At 39.3% G+C, this 18,298-nt stretch overlaps 1 protein-coding gene across 2 annotated transcripts in view; it reads right to left on the bottom strand.

The window, feature by feature from the left end:
• Positions 1–18,298, bottom strand: part of GPD2 (glycerol-3-phosphate dehydrogenase 2) — a 151,773-nt gene that overhangs the window by 35,240 nt on the left and 98,235 nt on the right. For both annotated transcript variants that reach the window (XM_036254911.1, XM_036254912.1), the window contains exons 7-8: positions 1,635–1,799; positions 650–794 (exon numbers count right to left, since the gene is read on the bottom strand). In XM_036254911.1, coding sequence (XP_036110804.1) covers positions 650–794; positions 1,635–1,799 — 310 coding nt within the window. The remainder of the gene's footprint in view (positions 1–649; positions 795–1,634; positions 1,800–18,298) is intronic.

The following is an 18,298-nucleotide window of genomic DNA, read 5'->3' as shown; positions in this document are numbered from 1 at the left end:
CTACACTCAACTTAAACTGTTTTCAAATAATATATTTTCTTTCATCTTTATCCCTAATGATTTCCCTGTTTCTTATTATCTTTGTTACTAAGATAAGTTAAAAATTATATCTGATTTTTACTTGCTATAATATTTTTCAAAATATAGTTCAGAAGTTAGAAGCATAAAAATACCTGAGTGGTCCTTATTTTCAAATTCTTCATAAGGAAATTTGGATATTTTAGAACATTCACTTTTTAACTTTTTAACTTACATGTCCTTTATAAAAATGTTTGCAAAATTAATTTTTAATGTTTTATTGAAAATTAAAATTCAAACACATGAAGGCTTAATCTCTGAAGATGAGCACACTAAAGAAAGTACAAAACTGGATCCCAAATCATTCATTCCTAAAAAGGAGTATTGCCATAAAAGCTAAGAAATTGTATTTTGTGTTTTAGATGAATCCCTTGCCTTATTTCTCCTCATTTTTTGTTTATATTTTAATTATAATTGACAATGCAATATTCTATTAGTTTCCAGTGTAAAACACAGTAATTAGACAGATTTCTCCTCATCTATTATCAAGAAAGGTGAGCTAAAAGAACAAATGCAGATGATTCCTGTGGCTCTCACTCTCTGGGGACAGTCCTGGGGCTGGAATGCGTACCTGTAATACCCGGGCATCACAATGTGGACCCCCGCACTCGGCTGGCAGATAACTGTGGCGTCCTTATCATCCATTTTGCGCACAGTGTCTGTGAAAGGTCCTGTGGCATTGATAACGCATTTGGCTCTCACATCAAATTCCTGCCCTGTGAAAGAAAGCGGCATCAATCACACACCCCCTTCGTTCCTCTGCTCACGGATGCTTCAGATTATTAATTCATCTATTAACCTATGGCGAAGTGCGTTGTATACCACCCTAAGTGACATGAGCAGCCAGAGTTACTGAAAACCCACATAAAAGCTCCCACCTGAGTTCATTGTCCAAAACCAAGTTCAAACTGGGGAGGGGAAAAAGCATGCCACGTTTTTCATTTCAGCTCTCAGTTATTTTGCAAAATGCCTGGCATCAAAATGCCAAATATGAAGAAAGGTGAAATGAGTAAATAAGCTGCTTTCTCTTTAAAACTCAAATGTGTAAACAGTGTTGTGGTGAGACAGTATATTTCACACTGCTGGTTTTGTTCAAAGATACGATGTAATTCTGAAACTGTGCCTACATGCCATGGATTCAGGATAAGAATTAAAACCTAACCACAGTAAAGTGATTGACTTGAACAATGTGTAAATGCAATGCTTATATCCCTTAAATGATACTTTGAAATGTGGCACATTCATTTCATTTTATTAATAACATGTTTCTGTAAAGAAAACGAAATGCATTCATAGCTTCATAGCTGTGGGAACTTGGTGGGCATTTATTATTATTGCATTTATTATTATTATGATCATCATTATTAGAGGAAAATTGCCAGGTCCCACAAGGGAAAATTTTCATGTTAAACCAGTCACTGTTGACAACAAGGAATATAATTAAGGTGACTCTGAAATCTGGCTTAAAAGAGAAGTGACAGAAAAATTATAATTCAGTCATTATACAGGCAAGGCAAGATGCTAAGAACCAGCTCCCTGCCAGAGCCCTGGCATACCTGTGAGCACGTCCTTGCACCGCGCGCCGCTCACATGCTCTTTGCCTGTTTGGGGGTCTGTCCTCTTCAGCAGGCTCAGGACTTCCATGTAATTGGCCGTGGCAGCCCCGTACCTGGCAGCAGTCAGAGCAATGGCAAGGTTCATCCGTGCGTCGTTGTGTTGTCCTGCAGCAGGGAAAGCATAGGAGGGACAGGAGTCACCTCGAGCCACAGGCTGGTGGTACAGAAGTGTGTCACAACAGATATGTCACATCTGTCCCTGTCACCCGGAATATACGTGATGGCTGGTCAGCTCTAGAGGGCAGATTTAAAAATACATGGTCATCCTCGGTCAGGCATTTACCTGCCACTTCAGCAAGTGCACTTTTGTACCACAGAAAGGGCGAAAGATACCCATACAGAGCTCATAGCAATGATGTGAAAGTTAAGCAATAAGTAATTATTCTCTCAGCTTGGGAACATATGTATATGTCAGACTTTTCCTAATACAGACAACCCGTATGCATGAAAGTGAAGCGATTCAAAACTTCAGAATATTTGACACCCCAACTGGTGTTGATGAACAATTTTTATGAGTATGTGCTCTATCTAATATTCAAAATCAAGAGCTTAATCTTCCATAGAGAATCTCTCAGTATTCTATAAAAGGATTTTTCTTGGTTTGAATTTTGATCAGCGCTCCTTAACATGTAACATTTTTTTTTAATCGCACACATAAAAGGTAAGAAATTAAGCAGGGCAAAATTTAATTACAGAACAATTCCTACCTGTATTGTTAAAGATTTATTGCTGAAAAAATCCTAGTTAAAGAAAACTGAGGGGGAGGTGAAGGGGGGAAAGATGATTAATCACTTTAAAATACTGGCATCACTAGAGACTTTTTCTATTTATTATTGCCAGTGGAGTTAACGCTGACCAGGAAGAATTACTCTACATTGCAGGGGCCAGGTTCTCTGTGCCCTGAATAATTAATTACCCAGGGCTAGATGTATTGAAGCAGGGTTCAAATCCCACACATTTGGGATCAGTTCTATCAAGATAATACCGATAAAGGGATGAATTTGTAATGAATATTGTTGTTGATTTATGTTGCCAGCATACCAAACATTTAGTATAAATGGTTTATGTAAAGTTTCTTCCTTGTGATTCAGTCTGTGCAGGGCCAGAGGCACAACACAAGTAATCTGTTCCAGCTAAAAGGGCAAAGTTATAAAGAGAGAATCAATGACTGAAGATGCTGCCGCCTCTCCCCACCAACATCTTATTCTAAAACCGCTCGGCTCATACAATCAGGCCAGAACCTTTCCCTCAAAATTAAATCCTCTGTCAAGTGGAGAACACACATTAAACCTCAACATGCAGAATGAAAAGTTTTTTTTATCTAAGAAATTAGCAGAAGGAAAGTAGAAGAAAGAAAACAACAGCAGCAGCAGGACCTGAGCTAGAAGCAGGAAGAAGGGTAACATTTCCATCAATTTCAACTTAGCATGACCCTAACGTTGCTATTAAAGCAGTCAGTAGGTGTATTTAAAGTAATTTCAAGAGATCAACTTTTACTTAAAATTGGAATATGCTCCACAAAGTTAAATGCATACAAAGAGTCCAAAGAAACAAAATAAGAAATCCAATATAGATCTTCTCTTTAAAGAGATTACGCATCTAAACTAGAGAGAGTACCCATCGAATCCAATCTTTCTAGTAGATATATGCACATTACAATGAAACACCCTATGGGTCATTCAAAAAATTCCAGACTTGTTTGTACAGCAGGGAAACTCTCCCATCCAGGTGTGCCTTGATTTACACACAGGGCGAGTCTCTGGAAAGCCATGTGTAAATCGATTGTTTTAAATCCTACATGGAGTCACTTCAAAGGAGCCAGACAGAAATCCCACTTATTAAATGACAGATTCCTTTGTAAAATGGTATATCTATTACACAAGCATCTGGTAATAAAACTCTAAATTCTGAAAATACAGAATCTTTCTTTTAATACCTTTTAAAATATAACATCTCACTGGAGCAGTACTGGTATAGTTCATCATGCTCTGAAGCTTCTATATTAAGAAAATCCCCCCTAGTAAGCTTTCAAATCCTAATAAGGTAAACAAGATCAACCTCAGTGGAAAGTGTGAGGTGGAAACAAGTTCCTTCGGTCCTTATTGTCCACACCTGCCCTGAGACCCAGCAGCATCTGCCTTGCCTGGAACCAGGTAAATCACTTACTTATGAAGGGCCGTCATGGCATGACTCTCATCCGCCACCATTCTACTCCCATTAGCCTCACTATTTAGGATTGTGAAATTACTGGCAAATCCCTGAACACCCGTGTTATTTCACACCTTCTTGCCTTTGCCCACATTCATTCTTCTGGTTGGAATACCACTGTGCCCTCTGGACAACGCCCATCATCTCTCATGACCTGGTTCGAACATCTCCCCATGAAGTCTCTCCTTATTTGCATCCCTCCAAGGCAAAGTTGTTCATTCTTTCTTCTGCGTCAACATTACATCTTGTGCATACCGCCTTTATAGTCTTTATGATACTACAGTCATCCATGTACCCATCAGGTTCAAAAACAATAAGCCTTGATGATGAGTCTGGCACTGTGGCAAGTGCAGGGAACCCATCATGGTGGGAGCGTACAGGTGATCTACGGTCTCGCAGAACTTCTGTCCATTGTGGTGACTGTGATTTGCCATGTCTCTCATCCCAGTCACGGACAGTCAGGAAGCCTTACTTGTTCATCTTCCTTTTTTCTTATTAGTACCAAGCATATCCAGTAAGTGTTACGTGTAGCAAAATTCCATAACTAAATAAAGATTATTTCTAGTCAAAAATATATTGTTGTAAAGATTTATTCAATTTTTTCACAATTTTTATAAATTTTATAAAACTCTGTAGTCTATAGAGATTTATAGTCTTATCTCTATGGAATGCAATGTGTTGTCTGGTGTTAAGGAAATTGCAGACATCAATAAGTTAGTGGCCAAAAATTTAAGGGGAGCAGGAAACCCCAGAAATGTGTAAAATCTGAGCTTAAACACAAAGTGGGATGAAAGGAGAAACGGTTATGTATGATTCCTTCAAGATTTACCCACAAGTTTCCCCTTAGTCTGCAGGGGAAAGCCAAAAGTTATTATAAGCTCCTAGAAATTGATGAGTAAGTTGAGTTTCCCCTGGGCCCAGGAGCTCACACCTGCACCCAGAAGTTCACTTCTGTGCAGACATTCAGCTTAATTCATTCACCTCCTTGGGTTCATGGCAGACCTGCTCCTCTATCCACACTAAATTCACCCTTCACCCTAAGACACCCAGATGCTTGCAGTGTGTGCTTCCTGTGATGAGTGGTATATTTTCACTCTTCTTAACTGAATTCCTCCAAGCCACCCCCCACCCCTTTCCTGACATTTTGCAAGGTATCAGCATGCCTCCTGTAATTTCATTTCTGGAGAAAAGAGTTTTTGACAACACTACATGTCATTGGAATGCGATACAATAATCTCAACTCCCCCACCCAATTGATCTGCTTATTAAGTTTGGATTTTCAAATCTGTTTCCTCTGAGCCAGGCAACATGATACTATTCGCTAATCAGTGAGCAGCTTTACATTGGCACTTACACAAGGACCCAGACGGGGACTGTGAAAATCTGTTTCCTACTCTTCTCCTTTTGCACTTGAAATCTTACATATGTGCACATTCTGAACTTACAACTCATCTGAGAGGAAGCACAGAAGAGGTGGAACTGTAACTGTTTTCCCTTGTTTAGAAAAACAAAATGTTGCATCAACCCACTGAACAGAATGTAGGTCAGTGGTGGGAGAGAAGGAGTTTGCCTTAATCCTCCATGGCCTCACACACTGGCTAGTGAGAGAGATTTGGAGGTAAAATACTGTAGGACATAATTGTAGGACAGGCCTCAACTATAAATATTTTGGAGACGTAGCAATATTGCTCTCCTCAGAGGGTTTCAAGGTTTGGCAGCTAAGTTAACATGCAAAACAGTTGAGAAAAGAGAAATAATCATTGAATGTGTAAACGAACGGTATGAAGAATGAGTAAATACCAAAACAAAAAACAAACAAAAAAAACCCCCTAGGTAACAAATCATCCGGCATTTTCCTGGCCCTTCAGATCTAAAATTCTGTGCCGCTGTGAAATTCTACATACAACCTTTTAATACAGCATACTTTCAATGGCCATTTACAGTGCACACGTCTATCTATATGGACCCAGGACTTCATACAGAAAGTCTAAGTGTTAGAGAAAAAAAGTTCTTGATTAAAATACCTGTCCGAAAATTCATCATCAATTAAAACTGCCACCGTTGAAGTGTTGAGACTATTTCCTTCCACCTGCCTGTGTCCTGACCCTACTTCTAGAAGGAAGGGAAAGAATACATGGAAGAAAGAATACTTCCGTGAAGATTTAATCCTATTTCTGACAAAATGCACATGGCATGCTTCATTGTCTCAGAATGATGGTGTCACAACAACCTCTCAGGCAGCTTCTCCTTAGCAGTCAGACAAAAATAATTCAAGGGCTAATGGCCTATCAAACTCAAGCTGATTTCACAGAATCATTATATTTAAAATTTTCCTGTCTAATGGGAAGAGTTCAGATAGAGGCAGAGTAAAAAGAAGTGTGTGTGTGTGAAGACATTACTAAATTCTGGTTTAAGTACATATGATGAATAAACTTAAAAAGAAAAACTCAAAATGAGAACCTATTTCATGGTAAATTGTGACAACAATGCATCTCCAAAAGTAAATTATTAAAAATATTTTTTCTTGCCCTGGCCAGTTTGGCTCAGCGGTTAGAGCGTCGGCCTGTGGTCCAGAGAGACCCGGGTTCGGTTCCTGCTAAGGGCACGTACTTCGGTTGCAGTTTGTCCCTGGCCCTGGTTGGTCGTGCGGGTGGCAGCCACTCAATGTGTCCCTTCACGTCGATGTTTCTCTCTCTCTCTCTCTCTTCCTCTTTCTCCCTCCCACTCTATCTGTACAAAAAATGGAAAAATATCCTCGGGTGAGGATAAAAAAAATATATATATATTTTTTCTTTATTGATTTGAGAGAGAGGAAGAAAGAGGGAGAGAGAGAGGGAATCATCGATGAGAGAGAACATCGATTGGCCACCTCCTGCATGCCCCCCATTGGGGATTTGGCCCACAACCTGGGCATGTGACTTGACCAGGAATTGAACTGGCAACCTCTTGGTTCATGGGTCTACACTCAACCACTGAGCCACACCAGCAGAGCCAGAAATCATGTTTTTATATTAGATCTAGAGTTATGATGAAATCATGGTTTGATTAGCCTTTAGGAGCTATGTGGTAGATCACAATCATTGTCCCAATTCGTCACCCCTCCTTGTAGCCATGTTCTTTGCCATGAGTCTTCACAGGGTGGTCCTCTTCCACTCTGACTCTGGACTCAGCCATGTGAAATTGGTCTGGCCAGTAGAATGTCAGCAGATGTGAGAAAAAAAGAAAAATGAGACTCTTCAGATGCTGTGGAAAGGACATCCCCAGGTTGGCCCGCTGGACCAGGAGGACTATGAGAGGCACGTGGCAAGTTGTTGCAGCCATTCATTCCAGCCAAGGCCATCCTGCACCAGCAGACAGACTTGAGTGCAGACTTAGCAGAGAGCAGAAGAATCTCTGAGCCAACCCCAGACAAGATCAGAAGAACCTGACCACTCCAATGTACTAGCAATAAATCCTAATTATTTTTATGCTACTGAGGACTAATGGTTGTTTCTTGTGTGAAATCGTGGCAATAGATAACGTATGCAAACAATGTAACCAGCTTTCTTATAAAGTTAATCCCAACAGAAAAACTTGTTCTGTCCTTAAAACTGCATTCTAAGATGGCTATTTAGAACACAATTCATTTTCCTGTAAAAATGCTATAAACAGACAGCGGTGAGGTGATTAGTTTGTGCCACAAGAGCTATTTAGTGCTTAAAGTATTTGAATAAGAGAACTGGTAATTATTGCGCAGTCTCAATGCTCACTACTCCCTCCTACTGACCATCAATCTCCAGGCTGACCCCAGGGCCCATCCTCAAACACAGCCCTAATCTTTCACACCTCGTTTTTCTCATGTTGTCCTTACTCCACAGAACACCTTACCCTACCTGATAAACTACTCAACTTTTCATCCCTCCGTCCCTGACTCCTATCAGACACAGAGCCTTCTCTCCACTGTGCTTCTATGGCACATTATAAACACACGTATCACAGCACAAACTAATTTCTACATTTGCGTTTGACACTCATTCATTGAGCAAACATGTACTCAATGCTTTTAATGTACCAGGATTGTCCTGAGAACCGGGTTTACAACAGACACTCAAACGGTCACTCCAGACCTTGGGAACCTTGATTCTAATATGTTCCTAAAAAAACAGAGAGCTTATTAATTTTGTTTTCACAATACCTATGATAGCATTTGCTACCTAGTAGATATTCAAATATTTGTTGAACAAATGAATGAATGAGTTAATGTGCATGAATATGGAACGTAATCACTAGTCAAATAAGGGAAATGTGCTCAAGCCTTAGAGATCCCAGGAACAGGCCCCAACCCCTCAGCCCCACCTCACTTTAGCTGTGGTCTCCACTGAACCAAGGGGTCTGTCTACCTAGCTACCCAGCAGACAATGAAAACAGGATGTCTCCTATCACAAAATCTCTGGTGAAAACACAAGTAAAAAGGAAGCCACCGATAAAGTTAAGGCCAGCGTTTGACGTGTGATTAGGACAGCAAGGGGCAGATTCCGTGAACAAATATTGACTGAGCACACACTGTGAGCCAGGCATGATGCTAGGCACCAGGGGTCCACTGAGGAGGGTGAACAGAACTACCCTGCTCTCTGCTCTATGCAACCACAATCCAATGGGAAGACATAAAATCAGCTAAAATAAAGCAATAACATCATTACGAATTGCAGTATTGGCAATAGAGGGGAAAAATAGGTGGCAGGGAGAGCAACTCTCTGGGGTAGGGACTATATTTTAGACATGGCAATTAGAGAAAGCAGTGAAGATTAGCAAGAAGGGAAAATGCAAAGAAGGTAAGTCGTAAAAGCAAGACCACCTCCTATAAACTATAATCACTGCTAATTTGCAATTATTGCCAAAGCTCTTATTTAGCATAAACTACCAGAAATGTGTCTATGGTATTAGCACAATTCCATTTCAGAAAAAAGTGCCGGGAAAGTGAGTTTTTTGTCATTCATCCTTTCAAATATTCAGCTATATTTTATATATGATTATCAGGAATTAAGTTTTAAAATCTTCCTTGATTCATGTACATTTTTCCAGGAAATGCCTTCTAGGGTATACTAGTAAAACTCAAAATAGGAGCAGAATATTCTAAGTTTATGAATTGGAGTAATTTTCTGTCATTTATCCATACTACAGTTCTCAGGAAGGGACACGTGTTAGCACTGAGCATGTAATCATTTTTATTATTAAATACAAAGGTACAATTAAACACAGGCACAAGATGTGACCTGCATCACAATTCTGCCCGGCCTTTCTCTTCAATATCCTTTTCATTATCATGGGCCTTTTGTTCCTTCGTGTTTCTTTTGTCTCTCCCTAAGTTCTCAAATAAGCTATTTACAATCTAAATAATTAGCAATCAGCATGGATCTGTGGTCTTTGGCCCCATGTAAACGAAACATTGTGAAGTGCCTTCACTTGACATCTTTAAGTACATAAAGTTTCTATTCCCTCATGACTTTCCTTTCTTGAAAAAGTTTTAAATGAATCTAATCAAGAGTATGTTTTCTACTTCTCAGACATTTAGAAATCCAGCTAGAGTTGAACAAATATGAAACCACATTTGAACTGGAAATGACAGAACGCTTTGGGTATTCATTGCTGTTTCTGTGCAAAAATGTTCCACACGTCAGTTTACAATGAAGACCCCTCCCCTGCCATGCCTACCAGAGAATTCATTCTCTCTCTAGCACAAACCCAAAATAGGTTTTTATACTTTTAAGAGCAAGGGAAAAAGAGCAATGTGACAAAAGTTAACTGAAATGAAAATGAAAAGTCAGAAAGCTCGATGCATAGAGAGATTCATTTGCAGCCTGTTCAACAACAATGTGGCCTGAAGCCACGGGCATCTTCCTTGGCGGTTTGTGAAATGCAGGAAAGGCACTGAGAAGCCATTTGAGCATGTCTAGCTTTGGGGGTAAAGGTCTTGTTTTACTGAGAACTGCACTCTGGAACACATAGCATTTTCCAAGGTAACTGTCTTGCAAAGACTTGAGATTTATTTCTTTTACAAATGTTTATTAAACACCTATGTGCGAGGCACTGAGCTAGCTATCACTGTGGGGAGCGAAAATGGAACCGGATTGACCCAGCTGCCCCAGGACTGCGAGATACAAGAACAAGTTTATAGTCTCACTTGGAAAAGTCACTAGTTCCAAAAAGTCTCTTTACTTCTTAGTACATTTCCTTTTTCTTTATGCTGCAGTTTTCCTAAAATATCACCAAACATAGTGCTCCAGACATATCTTCTTTTTTCTCATGTTATAGGAAGTGTTGCAAGCTCCTTTCAAAAGAGGGTGTCCTTCGGTTTAAGTCCCACACCACCAACGGTGAGACCGCACACTAGTTGCTGCTTCTGAGGATCTTTTCACTCATCTACAAGGGGAATAGTAATGGGACTGACATAGGGCTAATGTGAGGAATAAGTGAGACAGGCCACGTAGGTTACACTATAATAGTTCTCAACAAATATTAACTATTATTATTAAAAGGTAAAATATATATATATATATATAGGAAATTCAAGACCACTTTACACCTTAATTAAAAAATATGGTTGCCTACAATATTTAAAAAATACAAACAGAACAAAAGCCCTGTATATTCTCTAGTTCTAAATGATGTATTGCTCATCAATGTAGCAAATTCTCCGAAAATGTGTCACGTGATCTCTAATCTCTGTACTTCAGCAATGCTGCTCGCTGGTTTTGTTTCTCTTTCTTTCTCTCCACTTTCACCCCTGGCGAGCAAGGTATTCCTTTGTGTGCAGCACAAAGTAGGAAGTCAGGAGAACGGTTTTCCTCCCAGAGGAAGACAGCATTGATGGAAAATATTAGAGTCCCCAAATCTTAATCTAGGGGACTTCATTCTCTCTTTCAGTTTTCCCAAAGGAAAACAAGACTTGCTATAAATTGGGAGAAGTAAAAAGACCCAAGTTCTAATCCTTCAGTCACTCACTGGGTATGTTTTTGCAGTAGATAACTGTCTGGGTTTTGTTTAGTTTTGCTTCCCAGCATCAAACCCCCATCCCCCCATCATATAATCCTTGCAGAAAGGCAGTCTGCCCACCCACAGGACAGAAAGAGGCTCAGGGAACACAGGCCTCTAACCTGGCACCACCAATTGGATGATCTCAACACAGACATCAATCTGGAGCTAGTGACCCAGAGAACCGGGAATGGAGAATCCAATCTGAAGGTGGAGGAGGCGGCAGCAGTGGCAGAAATGTCAACAGTGGTAGCAGAACGAGACATGTGCAGTCATCACCATTAAAGTCTTCAGTGATGCTCCAGTTCTGGGACAGGGTATTGCCTGTGGCTTTGGTTGTGACAAATTATTTTTGGACCCTTATTTTTCAAGTTTTGTCTTCAGCATTCCCAGTATTTCTGCCTTTTGCTCAATGTCCTCTCAAAAAACAGTTTTCTCCTTACATCAGCCCGATTTATTTTTTTGCCTAAGACTAAAAACCTGGGCAAGCCCCAAACCCTATGCCTCGGTTTCCTTGTTGCTTGAACCACAGAGTAAAACTTCATCATCTCTCAGGATCCTTCTAGCTCTACCAATTTTATAAGTTGCAAGCACAAAATTTCAAATAAACCAACTGAAAACTTGAGAATCTATTTCTATAACAAAGTAAAAGAAGCCTTTATGAAAGTAATACACCTTTCATAAAAGGACTGGCAAGAGTAAGTGAATCCTTTCACTTACAAAGAACCACCTTCCGGTCCTCCTCTCCTCATTTGTGTGTGAGTACATGCACACAACTTTTTACAAACCCGCTGGAAAGGCTGAACCTGCCCCAGGGGTGATTCTGAGTGTGAGCTACATAATAAACACGTGGAAGCGTGTGCTAAGGACCAGCAGGGGAATTCTAAGTAGAAGCAGCCTTTTGAGAACCTTTATCTTTTGCAAGGCCAATCCTGTATCTTATCAAATTCCTCTCTCTAATCACAGGAAGATTCCACACCTTATCAGACTGTTATCAAATCAGCCTGACCAGAGTCTGCTGTCCCGATTGTCTGAAAAGAATGTGTACTATCACATTAACATGAAAACCCAGCTAACTCTGCAGCCCAGGGAGAGCACTGGGTCTGGAAACTCAGGACGCCAACATCAGGACACATGCCACAAAGTGACACATCCTTTACCCAGCAGTCTGGTCTTCATCTGCAAGGTAGGGTTTTCACCAACCTCTCTGCCAATCTTCTAGAGCCACTGAAATAATCCAATTATAACAGCCTTAGAAGCACGTATAAACTGAGAGCCGCTGTAAGAATGAAGCTATTGTTGTTCATGCCGATTCCCTTCTACTTAATTTAACTTTCTTCTCCTTTTGTTTGAGACAGTCTTTAATCTGTTATCTAAATCATAAACATTTCTCGGTTATCAGAATAATCTCTCTTAGCAATCCAGATTCAACTGTTTATTGCAAAACTTTATTTGGAGTCTGAAACTCTAAAAGAGGAAGAAAAGTAAGAATTTAATTCTTTTTAGATGCAAAATAAAACATTCAGGCTCACTTCACAAATATGTCTCAAACTGATATTGTTCCAAACTTATAATAACATCCAATTGCTTCTGCTCAAATTTGATACTTACTAAGCAAAATCCTGATCTTAATTTGGTTATTCAAAAAAGTTTGCTTTGCTGGAATTTTTAAACAGCAATCAGGAGTCATCTGATCCATACGGATATTTGTTTCTCATGAAGTTAATAAAGTATTTGCAGATGACATGATAATCCACATAAAGAACACAAAAGATTCCACAAAAAAACTACTAGAACTGATAAATGAACAGTAAAGTAGCAGGATGCAAAATAAATGTCCAGAGATTAGTTGCCTTTTATACACCAATAATGAACTATCAAAAAGGGAAACTAAGAAAACAACCCCATTCACAATTGCATAAAAATAATACCTAAGAATAAATTGAACCAAGGACATAAAAGATCTATATTTGGAAAATTATGACACTGAAGAAAGAAACTGAAGAAGATATAAATAAGTGGAAGCATATCAAGTTCATGGATAGGAAGAATTAACACCATTAAAATGTTCATACTACCCTAAGCAATCTATAGATTTAATGCAATTCCTATCAAGATACCAATGGCATATTTCACAGAACTAGAACAAATATTTCAAAAATTTATGTGGAATCACAAAAGACCTCAAATAGCAACAGCAATCTTGAGGAAGAAGAACAAAGTTGGAGGAATCACACTACCTGATATCAAACTATACTACAAGGCCATAGTAATCAAAACAGCCTGGGTACTGGCATAAAAACAGAAATACAGATCAATGGAACAGAATAGAGAGCACAGAAATAAACCCATGCCTTTATAGTCAATTAATATTTGACAACAGAGGCAAAAACATACAATGGGATAAAGAAAGTCTATTCCAATAATGGTGTTGGGTTTCTAGGAATATATCCTAAGAAGCCTGAAACACCAATCAGAAAGAATATACATACCCTATGTTCATAGAAGCACTATTTACAATAGCTAAGATCTGGAAACAGCCCAAGTGTCCATCAATAGATGAGTGGATATAAAAGCTGTGGTATGTTTACACAATGGAATACTATACAGCTGTAAGAAAGAAAGATCTCCTATCCTTTGAGACAATGTGGAGGGACCTGGAGAGTATTATGATAAGCAAAATAAGCCCATGAGAGAAAGAGAAATATCACATGATCTCACTTATTTGTGAAATATAATGAACAAAATAAGTGATGAACAAAATAGACCCAGAGACATAGAAGTAGAGTTCAGACTGACAAACCTCAGAGGAGGTAGGTTGGGGGGAGGGAAGAGATAAACCAAAGAACTTATATGCATGTATGCATAACCAATGGACATACACAACAATGTTTTTTTGGGGGGAAGAAGGGGTCAAGAGAAGGGTATCAATGGGGGAAAGGAGAAACATCTGTAACAAAAATTAATTAATTGATAAAACTTTAAAAAACTTTAAAAAAATAAATGGTGGTGGGAAAATTGGACAAATATGTGGGAAAAAATGAAACTACATCATACAGAAGAATAAATTCAAAATGGATTAAAGACATAAATGTTAGACTCAAGACTAAAATAAAAATCCTGGAAGAAAACAGGCAGTAAATTCTCATACATTTCTCATAGCAATATTTTTTGCTGATATATCTCCTAGGGCAAGGGAAACAAACAAACGAAAAAATAAACAAATGAAACTACATTAAACTAAAAAGTTTTTTCACAGCTAAGGAAACCATCAACAAAATGAAAGACTGGGAGAACATTTTCGCCAATATTACATCTAAAAAGGAGTTAATAGCCAAAATGTACAAAGAACTTATACAACTCAACAACAAAAACACAAGCAATTCAATTTAAAAATGGGCAAATAACTAAAATAAACACTTCTCCAAAGAGGACATACCAATAGACATATGAAAGGATGCTCAACATCACTAATCATTAGAAAAATGCAAATTGAAACCACAATGAGATATTACCTCAGACCTGTCAGAATGGCTACCATCAATAAGTCAACAAACAACAAGTGCTGTTTGGTGAGAATGTGGAGAAAAGGGAACCCTCATGCACTGTTGGTGGGGATATAGATTGGTACAACCACTGTGGAAAGCAGTATGGAGTAACCTCAAAAAGTTAAAAGTGGAACCGTCTTGTGACCCAGCAATTCCACTTCTGGAAATATATCCAAAGAAACCTGAAATCACTAAATTGTAAGAATATATACACCTTTATTTAAAATAGCCAAGATTTGGAAGCAGCCCAAGTGCCCATTAGTCAAAGAATAGATAAAAATGCTGTGGCACATTTACACAATGGAACACTACTCAGCCATTACACAATGGAACACTACTCAGCCGTGAAAAAGGAAAGCAATCTTACCCTTTGCGACAGCATGGATGGAAGAACATTATGCTAATTGGAAAAAGCCAGTCAGAGAAAGATAAGTACCGTATGTGGAATCTAATGAACAAAACAAACTAACAAGCAAAACAGAGACAGACTCATAGATGCAGAGCAGGCTGACAGCTGGAGGGGGAGGGAGGCTACTGGGGAACTGGGGATGGGATGGGTGGAGGGATTGAGCAACAAAGAAAAAAAAGAGAAAAACTCATGGACACAGACAACAGTGTGGTGATTGTTGAGAGATGGGGTGGGGGGGTAGAACAGGGTAATGGGAAAATAAAGGGTGATGGAAGTAGCTTTGACTTAGTGGTGAATACACAATAAAGTGTACAAATGATGTGTTGTGGAATTGTGCACCTGAAACCCGCTTCTCCCAGAGAATCCCCAAGATGTTGTCATGCACTTGACCCTATGGATCATCACTTCACTAAGAAAACTGCTGTCCTGCTCAGACCCACCATCAAACTCTGGTGTACTGATGAGGACTGAGATGAGGAGTATTAAGATTGCCAAGTCAGCTGAGACAGGTGGTTTGGACTGCTAGCCTCTCCCCTTTAAAGACTGCTCACAGCCAGGCTAGACTTTGAGTCCGCCAGTTCCTGGCTCACTTCTCTTCTACCAAACTGCCTTGGGAGAGCTCTGCCCTTGAAAGTTATTGAACAGTGTTCATATTGTAAGGGCAAAAAAATTTTAGCAGACATAGCCAAGCTTTAGTATTGCCACATACAGAGCTCTACCAGAGTCTGCCCTGGCTGCTTTGGTTAGAGCGCTGGCCTGCAGACCAAAGGGTCATGGGTTCGATTCCCAGTCAAGGGTATATGTACCTGGTTTTCAGATTCGATCCCCAGCCCTGGGTTGGGGTCATGTAGTAGGCAAACAATCCATGTGACTCTCTCACATCAATGTTTCTCTCTCTCTTTCTGTCTCTCTTTCTCTCCCCCACAGATCCTACCACCACTCTTTTCTAAAAATCAATGGAAAAATATCCTCAGGTAAGGATTAACAACAGCAAAAAAAGTAAATTCTGTGAATTTCTCACTGCCTATAGACAATAAGAAAAAGAGACACAAATCTAACCCTTTATCCACATCATAGTTCAGGATACAAATTCAAAGTCAATTTACTTGATGAGTTTTTAATTCATCTAGTCACAAATAAAATATTTACATGTAAAAAATGTTAAGTTATAATTAAAAAACTAAGCCTAAGAATAAAAGACTCAGACTATAAGAGCCTATTCACCTTAAAAAGAGGGCAAAATGATAATATATTACTCCATTAAAATATAACTTTAAATACAGCATATTAGTCTTCAACTTAACACACGTCTCCAACTTCCGAGGAGCACTGCACAAATATGCTTTTGTAAATCAACCTCACAGCACTTTGATGTGACCGTATGTTCATTAAAAGGAAGTATTACTACTTATATGCATAAGGTACATAATGAATTCAGTATGTGTCTAGAGTTGGCTAATGCCATTAAAGCACATGCCAAAAGCACAGACTAGAAATCAAAATGTGATTTGTCAAAGTAAGATCTTAATATGATACAGGTTAGAAATAAATAAATAAACCACGAACTTTCTGAGACAGGATTAGTGAGGTGAGCTAAGCCAAAACTGAGACCAGGTTGCAACTGACATCCCTTTGTTCTATCTATAGCCTTGGCTACTCCTCTCTCTCTTCCACCTGGATAAGTACAAAATTAGCATGCACCAGGCATTCTTCACTCCCCCAAGGATTTATATCTCTAATGCCATTTTAAAGACTGATATTCTTTCCAAAATGTTGACATAAACCAGTTGGGCAAGTACAGATTTTTTTAAGCCCACATTACTAAAGTTTTTAAAATCTAGATGATTCTTAAAACAAAATGTAAAAAAACACATGACATTAGTGTATTAATTCACTTCCAAACTGAGGAAGATTTAACAAAGGACTAGAATGTGCAGACATGTAAATAAAAAGGCCAAACCAACTATACAAAAATAAGAAAATCTAGTTCGTGGACACCAGAGTTGACCAGGGAATGTGAGCTACGAGATGCTACTGCTCCGTGTCCTCCACCTTTTCTTTCCTATGTCTTCACCTCTCTCTCATTCTGGGCTCTTGTGAATCAGCATAAAATCTCATCCAAAATACTTCCTATTAATCACCCAAATATGTTCCCTAGATTCTGAGTTCCCTGCATTACATACTGTTTCATTCACTGGGTGCCCACTGCCTGCAGAATTTAAAATAGACTTAGTATGGCACACCTGATCCTCCGGAATCCAGGCCCTGTTTGCGACTCCACACTCTCCACTCCCCCTCTGCTCAAGATCTCGACAACTGCTTTCTGTGTTCCATGTGCCTGCTGGCCTCTGGCCACAATGTTCCCTTCCACATCCTCTCCAATGACTTCACCTGGATACACTACTCATTCTTAAAATTCAGCAAAATATTACATAGTTAGGGAACTTTTCTAGATCTGCCCCCACCCACCAAAGGTGCCTGTCACAGAACTAACACAGGACTGGAAATCAACAGTCTGCTAGTCTGTATCCTCTAAGAGTCAAGTAGCTTTGTGAGGAAAGGAGACATTGGGCTATTCTGTGCCAAGGTCACATCACTTATACACACGGCTAATATATGGTTCCTGAAGAGATCAATCAATAAATAAAATTGCTAGTCATATATAAGAAACAAAGAATACTGTCCCATCTAGATAGATATGAATCTACACATTATTTCATCTTGCTATGCAAAGTGTTGCTTCCCTTATAGTGATTCCAAACTTCCCAAGACTAATACATTAAGGCCAATCTTGAGAAGACTAAAGTACAGAACTATAGAAAACAAAACCTTAGAAAGTATTAACATTTAGAGTCTACACTGCCAAGCAATATATAACATAGCCTAGACCTCCAGCAGGCACAGCTTAACTCAGAAGTAACGCAAGTCGACATTCAGTTAAATTCTTCCCAAGAATCATACATCAGGATGTTCAGCAGTGTTCACATGGAAATGGTTTTTCCACATCCCTGGACCTTCCACAAACTTCTGGAGGGAAGATTCAACAAAACCAGCTCGGGGGTGATAAGATCCACACCTGAGTCCCAGCTAACAGAATCAGATTCTTTAATGGACTAAAAGACTAAAAGGTGAAACACAGCCCTGTAATTTGGGGAGCAGCACCCTCATCAGCAGCAACTGAGGCTAAAATTCAATTGCCGTGTTCACACCATTCTCCAGCATTCCTTCAGATCTCACAGCTCAGGAGCTGATGGGGGAAATAACACTCTCAGATGTTCATTGTCTCCTTTTCATAGATAAACCAGATATACTTGCAGAGACCATCAGGACCTATCTGAGAGCTCCTCGATGCTGCGACGGCACAGTTTTCTGGAGGACTCCTGTCTGGACAGGAGCCAAGTGAAAGCATGAGAGTGCTCACCACCTAC

The sequence above is a fragment of the Molossus molossus genome, unplaced genomic scaffold (genome assembly GCF_014108415.1).
Source record: "Molossus molossus isolate mMolMol1 unplaced genomic scaffold, mMolMol1.p scaffold_m16_p_11, whole genome shotgun sequence".
In the NCBI taxonomy this organism is placed as follows: domain Eukaryota; kingdom Metazoa; phylum Chordata; class Mammalia; order Chiroptera; family Molossidae; genus Molossus; species Molossus molossus.
This window is presented reverse-complemented; position numbering and strand designations above follow the sequence as displayed.